General features: G+C 40.4%; 1 protein-coding gene across 1 annotated transcript in view; it reads right to left on the bottom strand.

Annotated features, from left to right (window-relative positions):
* Positions 1 to 1,297: 1,297 nt before the first annotated feature.
* FCRL4 (Fc receptor like 4) overlaps positions 1,298 to 8,009 on the bottom strand; it is a 28,796-nt gene continuing 22,084 nt past the window's right edge. Inside the window, exons 7-12 of the mRNA XM_061185873.1 lie at positions 7,892 to 8,002; positions 6,719 to 6,746; positions 5,882 to 5,964; positions 5,614 to 5,682; positions 1,512 to 1,543; positions 1,298 to 1,414 (exon numbers count right to left, since the gene is read on the bottom strand). Coding sequence (XP_061041856.1) covers positions 1,298 to 1,414; positions 1,512 to 1,543; positions 5,614 to 5,682; positions 5,882 to 5,964; positions 6,719 to 6,746; positions 7,892 to 8,002 — 440 coding nt within the window. The remainder of the gene's footprint in view (positions 1,415 to 1,511; positions 1,544 to 5,613; positions 5,683 to 5,881; positions 5,965 to 6,718; positions 6,747 to 7,891; positions 8,003 to 8,009) is intronic.

Raw genomic sequence — 8,009 nt, 5'->3', positions numbered from 1 at the left:
ATTTGTTTGTTGAAGAAACCAGGTCATTTGTCCTGTAGAATTTTTCCATAGTTTAGATTTTTCTGATTGCAATCCCATGGTACTATTTAACATAGTCCTTTGTCCCATTTATTTCCTGTAAACTGGTAGTTAGACCTAGAGACTTGAGTGGATTCAGTTTTGATATTTCAGGCATAAATACTTTGTAGGTGGTATTGGATACTTCCGTCAGGAGGCACATAATATTAGGCTGGTTTTTGTATGTCAACTTGATCAGTAACATGAAACATTCACACAAAATAGTCGTTTTCTATTTCTTTCAGTCTTTCTTCATCTATTGGAAGAATTATTCTAACGTCACCTATTTGATAACTCAAAGATACAGCTCCTACAAGAAAGGCAGCTCTGTATCCTTTGAGTAGGGAATAGTATTTAGAGACTACAACATGTGCAATGGGTGCTCATTGTTATTGAGTTGTTAATTATTTCTAGACATTTCCAGTGGACAGACTAGGAAATAAATAATTTTTTTAAAAGGCAGGTTTTGTCATCAATTTGTACTAACATTTCCAATTCAAATTTAGGTTTTTGGGGTTACTTAAAGTTACTTACTTAACTTTTTAATTTTATATTTGTATTTCTTGTCTCCAATGTTAAAAATCTTTGTCCCTAATAACATTAACATAATTAGCTTTTGCTTTTGGAAACTCAGTCTAGAGCCTGCTTCTTCAACTCTTCTAATGATTTTCCGAAGTAGTTAATATAAACTTTTAAAGTCCTTTATCTGTAAACCACTTGGAATGGATTCTTCTGTCTGCAACTGAATCTTGACAGTGTAAACAGTGTAAGCAGGAGGGATGGGGTTATGCATTGCTTGTAAAGTATACATGCAGTCACTCATAGTGAAACTAATTGATGCAGCTGATTCCCCAGTGGGAGAATTGTTGAAGATGCATTAAACAGAGACCTGAGTCACTTGGTCCTTTCTGTCTAGATGCAAATCCCAGTTCTCCAAAATTTGTGCTTCTGTTTTTCAGCAGCAGTCCTTCTCCCTCCTTATTCCTTTCCCCTAAATCACACCCTAGGGAACACATTAGGTTAGGCTCAGAGCAGGTACACAGGCTCTTCTTTTAATCATGGACCCTGGTCATTTCAATGACGTCTTTGAGGGGCTTTCCCATCACGGCATCAGAGTGGGTGAATCAGAAGTCCTGGGAGTGAATGCACATGGGCAAGAAGAACCGGAAAGTTGGAACTAGTTGGTCACTCTAGAGACCTCAAGGACTGCACTGAGCTGGGTCTTGGGATCAGGGACAAGTCACATGAGTAGGACATCCTTGTAATTTTCCATGATATCTTCATCTTTAGAGCTGACCTTTCCAGCTGAATCATCTTGGAGCTGTGTCTTCACCTCAGAGTAGACAATGGAGGCATTCTGGGGTGGAAAGAAGATAGAAGAAGAACTGGAAGGAGAAGGCGTATGGGGCCATAAGCAGTAGTGGGAGAGAAAACAGTCAGGAAACGAAACTCACCTGGTCCTCTAGAGATGTTCTGAAGGTATTTCCTGTGGAAGAAACGGAAACCACTGAACTATGAGTATTTGGATCCACTCAGAACTCAGTCTTATAGCTTATTTCCCAGAATCTGGGAGTCACTGGGCCTTTTGCATTGATTGTCATGTTTTCTCCTCCCTGACCCCCAACATGTCCTACAACACGTGTGACTTTGTTTTACCATTTCTTAACTCAGCCCTCTGCATGTCCTTGTCAGGCTCCCTTGATCTATAATGTTCTCCCTCAATACCACAGAAAGGAACCTCACTCCCTTCCTTTACCAGATGTTAAGAGATAATTTCTCTCTTAGTTACAATTCTTGCCTCTCTTAACTTCCATCTTACCGACCTTGAAGTCTAACCCCTGCTTGTTCTGCACGTTCCCACTAGACCTCTTCAAATGTATGCCCTGTGAGAAAAATTCTCCTACATTAGCATGTTCTGGTTATTGATTTTATTGCCAAAGTTTCTTAGAGATGGAGCCATAGTGAGAGAAAAGTTTAGCAGGTGTGATTTGTCACTTCCTGCATATTAGAAATTAAGAATCTCAGAGAAGCTAGAATCATGAGAGCTTTATATAGTAATTTTATGGAGAGATAGAGCTTGGGAAAAAAGATACATCCTGGAACTCTCTCTTTTTCATTATATTTTTACCATAGACCTTCTGGGTTTACAGATCTTTTTAATGACCTGATAGAAGCTATGTACTCCCTCCCCAGAACAATAGACATATGCACGGAAATTTGCATACAATTTCAGGGGCTTCATGCAAACACTGAGGCACTGGTGAAGAAATCTTGCTACAGATCACCAACACATAAAGTGCTTAAAATATAACTCGTCCACCAACAGAGTGCTCAGCTTCAGTGGTGTTTTGACAAATATGTCAAGGACAGAGTGTGAAGAGCAGCAACTGATCAAGGTGACTCTATAAGATGTACCCAATTAACCCAATCAAATTGGTGGCAGTTCTAATTCTATCATTCAAAAGGTCCTGATTAGTGGGGATGGCTGAGAAATCAAAGTAACAGACAAAGCAGGTGTTCAGATGATGCATGTTAGACAAATATAGCAATAGGCACTTTATGCAGCAAATATTATAGCAAAACAGAAGACTTAGTCTTTTACTGGCTTATGACCTTGTAAAAGTCCTTAACCTCATTTGTCAACCAAGTTCAGGATCATGTTACAACTGAAATTTCTACTAGGCACAAAAATACTGGAGAGGTGCTACAGGTGGAAAAGGCAGCTTACAAAATGGAAGAAAATACTTGCAAACCATATATCAGATAAGGGATTCATATGCAAAATATATAAGGAGTTCGTACGACTCAATAGCTAAAATAACAACAATAACAATAACCCAATTTTATAATGGGCAAAGGCTCTGAATAGATGTTTCTCTAAAGAAGACATACAAATGGCCAACAGTTATTGAAGAGGTGCTCAACATCAGTAATCACACAAATCAAAACCACAGTGAGATATCACCTCACACCTGTTAGGATGGCTATCATTAAAAAGACAAAAGATAACAAGTGTTGGCAAGGATGTGGAGAAAAAGAAATTCTGGTACACTGTTGGTGGGAGTGTAAATTGGTACTGCTACTATGGAAAACTGTATGGAGGTTTCTTAAAAATTTAAAAATAAAACTCTCATGTGATCCAGCAATCCCACTTCTGAGTACATATCCAAGGGAATTAAAATCAGGATCTTGAAGAGATCACAGCACTATTCATAATAACCAAGATATGGAAACAACTTAAATGTTTATTGATGGATGAATGCATAAAGGAAGTATGATACACACACAGACACACACAGAGACACACAGACACACACACACAATGGAATATTGTTCCACCTTAAAAAAGAAGGAAATCCTGTCTTTTGTGACAACACAGATGGACCTGGAGGACATTATTCTAAGAAAGTAAGCCAGTTACAGAAAGACAAATACTGTATGTTCTCAAACTCATAGAAGCAGAGAGTAGAATGGTGGTTCCAAGGGGCTGAGGGAAAGGAGACTAGAGGTATTGCTCAAAAAGTACAAAGTTTGAGTTACAAAGGATGAGTAAATTCTGGAGATCTACTATACAGCATAGTGCCTACAGCTAACTATATTCTATTGTATACTTAAAGTTTGCTAAGAAGGTAAATCTTATGTTAAGTGTTCTTACCACACATCATCATCATCATCATCATTATCATTATCATCATCCTCATCATCAAGTGTGTGGAAGGAAACTTTGGAAGATGATGCATATATCTGTGGCCTTAATAGTGGTGATGGTTTCCTTGGTGTTAATTTATCTCCAAACTCATGAGTTGTATACATTAAATGTGCATAGCTTTTTACATGACAAAAAAAATAGTGAACTACTTATAATATGCTAGAATATGGATGAATTGCAAAACATTATGTTAAGTGAAAGAATCCAGACCTAAAGACTACATTACATAAGATTCCATTTATATGAAATTATAGAAAAGCAAAACTATAGGACAGAAGGCAGATTCGTGGTTGCCAGGGGTGGAGCTGGGGGGAGATTAACTGCAAAGGAGCATGAAAGGATTTTCTGGGCTGTTGGAAATGTTCGACCTCGTGATTGTGGTGGTGGTTCTGTGAATGGATGCATTTATTAAACTAATTTGAACTGTATGTTTAAATGTAGAGAATTATATTGTATGTCGATTATACCTCAATAAAGCTGATTAAACAAATCAATGAGTGGAATAGAAAACAGAGTGCATCACACTAAGTATTGCCTCCTAAAACTTTAGTTCAGTTATGTGTGTGTTTGTGTGTGTGAGTGTGTGCACATTCACACTGCTTAACAGTACAATTTGCATTTCTTACTGCAGATAACAATAAAAAATACTTTAACACCCTTATCAAGAGCGTTGAGAGTTCTGACTCATGACTGGTGGTGGGGTCAGAAGAAAGCTGCTGGGTCAGCAAGGACCTGAAACTCCCAGGTGTCCCCAAGGACAGATGTGGTCCACGTGGGAGACAGAACAAGCAGGAGTATGGTCACTTTGGGTCCTGTTCAATAGGGCCTCCAGGTACCAAGGGAATCCAGCAGCAGGAAGCTGGATGTGATTGACTGGAGGTGAGGCCAGTGAATGAGTCACAAACAACTCCTGGAATTAGAAATGCACCAGCTGTGCCAAAGGAATTTTAGGAAGGAGGGATCCAGCAGGAAACCTCAAAAGACCACACATGGACCTTATACGGGGGAGTGCCTCCTTAACGACCTGCCATCCCAGAGAGGCAGAAGCCAACTTCCAAAATACCAGCTGGAGTAACTCCTTTCCCACTCCTTTCTCCAGGCTAATTAGGGGAAGCCAACCAAAGAAACAGAGAAGCCAACTCTGCCTGGTCCTCCCCCTCATCCCTAGCATTGCCAGCTTCCATTCTGAAATTTGCCTGAACTAGGAGAGGGGAAAGTTTTTCTTAACATCTTCAAACTAGGTGTTCTAGTTACTTAATAGAGACTATGACATAAAGTGTCCACCTACTGTCTATTGTCTAAGATAATGTTTTGTAAAGACTTTGGCTGCCAGAATTTTCATCCTGAGTGCCCGAGAAGATCTCTCACAGAAGAAAGTTTAAAGAGACAGTGGGAGACAGAAGATTTTTGTAATTAAGTCATGAGTCTTGCTTGTTCAGTACACTGGTTACACAAGGTTGTTATATGGATTAACTAAACATATACATACATATGTATATTTATATATATTATAGTGCATATATATCCTTATCACATAATAGGTGCTTTGCAATCATTCATTCATTACTTAAGGGAGATCTTTGTACATACGCCTTCATGATTACAATATCTGTTAGAAGGATGTTTAATTTTTGTTCTGATCATCAGCAAAGATACGTTATGTAGTTTTCTGTGTTTGTCTTCTCTTTTCAGAATCTAAGCATCACACTGTAGGGATTTTTATCTGCCTTGTTCACTGATTTACTCCCTTTACTTAAAGCAGTACCCATCACATAGGAGGTGCTCAGTAAATATGTGTCAAATGAATGAATATAGTTTGCAACAAGAATCTCTCCCCAGTGACTTACCTTCTCCTTCTTCCCCAGGCTGAATAATCTGGACCTCAGAATATACCAGGTCTCTTTCTCTGGGGTGCACTGAGAACAAAAAAAGCAACACTTTCTAAGCTGTCCCAGTCAGTGAGGTATGCTGCAGATGCTTCTTCCTAAGCAATTATTTATTGGGAATGTCTGGGTTTGGGATAGTTAGGGAGACCAGGGGCCTTTGCCAGGCCTCAAAACAAAGTATCTCTCCCTGGCTCAGGCTGGGAGCAGTTTCCTACCAGGAAATCCTTACCATTGCCACACAACTGCTGCAGTTCCACTGGGGCAGGGCACATGGGATGGAAGGACACTCCTGGGCCTAGGGTCAAGGGTCTCCTGTGAGGCACAGAAACACACGATCGTCCTTGGAACATTATAATATGCACAAGAGTGGGATAGACAGAGACAAAAAGGAATGGGGAGAAGTCAGCAGAACAAGGCCAGAAGAGTCTCTAACATCATAGGAATGATGATCTCATAGATAGAATGGTCACTCTCAGTTGGTTAAAAAAATCCAGCCTCATCATAAGGAGGAAGTGTCCTCAAAGCATTCTATCTGGACAATTCAAGAAGAAATTAGACATAATCCATGCTCCAAGTCCCTGACTATAAGACTGAGGCACTGACACAGACAGAAGAAGACCATATTTTCCAAACCAAATTTAAAAACACAAAATCTGGTAAGTATATGAGCACATGTGGGGCAAAAAGAAGATTCCTAGAAGCTGAGCTTCCTCTAGAAAGTCTAGAATTAATAGTCATTTTATACATAGTTATAGTAACACGTTGCCTAACTATAGGACTATTTGCACCAGAAATATTCTGTGGCAACCTAGAAAATCTATAACCTTTGGTATCATCCATTCAGATAAATGGATAAATTTCAAATAAGAAACTGATCTAAATACATGCAAAATCCATTATATAAACTATTAAAAGGATTCTAAGAAGCTGTGATTGTGGCCATTTCAAGGAATGTGAAAATGGGAGTATCTAGACACAGGGACACAGAGAAATCACTTGGCATAAACTTGCAGCCCCACAGTTCTGCACATTTTATTCTTGGGAAACCAGAAGGCTGAGGCTTCACCTGGTTGTGTCTCCCAGAGAACCATCTCCTGCAAAATAAAACGAAGGCAGATTTGTGTCAGCAGAGGGAGCTCGTTCTCAAATATTTCACACACATGCACTGCCTAAGAGAGGTCATCAGAAAGTTATTTTAAACATGGGCCCAGTCCGATATTCTCATGAAAACGATGTGAAAAAGAACTGAACAGAACATATAACTTGCTGGGGACAGGGCTATACATTTCTATGTTGAATATGCAATTATTTGAGACTTGATTAAGGTTCAAGGCTGTGTTGATATACCTCAGGAAATACTAAATATAGCCAAATTGTCTTTCTTGCAGAGTAGTGAGGGACTGTAGATGGATTTCCAGGAGCATCTGTGGTTATGCTCAGAGGAACCTCAGGCTCAAGCTCGTTAAGGAGACTCATGGTCAAAGGTCCAAATCTCCCTACATTCAGCCCAGTGCAGGGCACATAGCAGGTGCTCAGAAGGATCTGGTGAGTTGAGTTGAATTGAATTAAATTAAGAGACAGGGATGAAGGATGGGTAATTATACTAGAGCTGAAAAAGTTTCTGTGCCTGTCTTCTACACCAGGTTTCCTGGCATCTGAAACTAGCCTGACCTGGGTTAAAGCAAGAAGCCTTTGGAAGCACATGGCAGATAGTACCAGGGAAAAACTCTCTCCACCAGGTAGAGGGGGAGGCAGCGGCCTGACCTGTGGAGAGCAGAGCCATTGGAGCACAAGGTGCTGGTTTCAGGCTTTGGCTCTGGGAAGTCTCTGAGGAAGAAGAAGGATAAAGATTAGCCAGCTCCCATTCTCAGTCATTTCTTCATAGGGGCTTTCAGTTTATTTTGATTGTCCACTTATAGGGGATGTAGGATGGGCTGAAGCATCTAGCTGACCAGTCTGTTTGGACCAAAGAAACCACCCAAGGAAACCATTTAAAGTTTTTAAAACTTTACATTAAAATGTTTATTTCCTCCCTACCTTTCACTTGAGGCTTAGTAAATTAGAGTAGATACCTATTAAGGAAACTGCCATTTCAAGAAAGAGTATGAGTGTGTCTGTGAGCGCTGGGGTGGGGAGGTGGAGGACGGTGCTGTGGCTGTTACTGAGGTTGGGGTGAGCTGGGGTGTCTGAGGCAGGGACAGGGCATGGACTCCAGCAAAAGGTAAGAGAGAACACAAACCTAGTTTCCTCTGGTGCCAGCAGTAAAACAGCAGGGCCACAGCCAGGAGAACGCTGAATGTCCCCACAGTTGTTCCCGCCGCAACAAGGCCTCTTCTTTTCCCTAGGGTGCCTGGAGG

Source organism: Eubalaena glacialis, chromosome 3 (assembly GCF_028564815.1).
Source record: "Eubalaena glacialis isolate mEubGla1 chromosome 3, mEubGla1.1.hap2.+ XY, whole genome shotgun sequence".
Classification (NCBI taxonomy): Eukaryota; Metazoa; Chordata; class Mammalia; order Artiodactyla; family Balaenidae; genus Eubalaena; species Eubalaena glacialis.
This window is presented reverse-complemented; position numbering and strand designations above follow the sequence as displayed.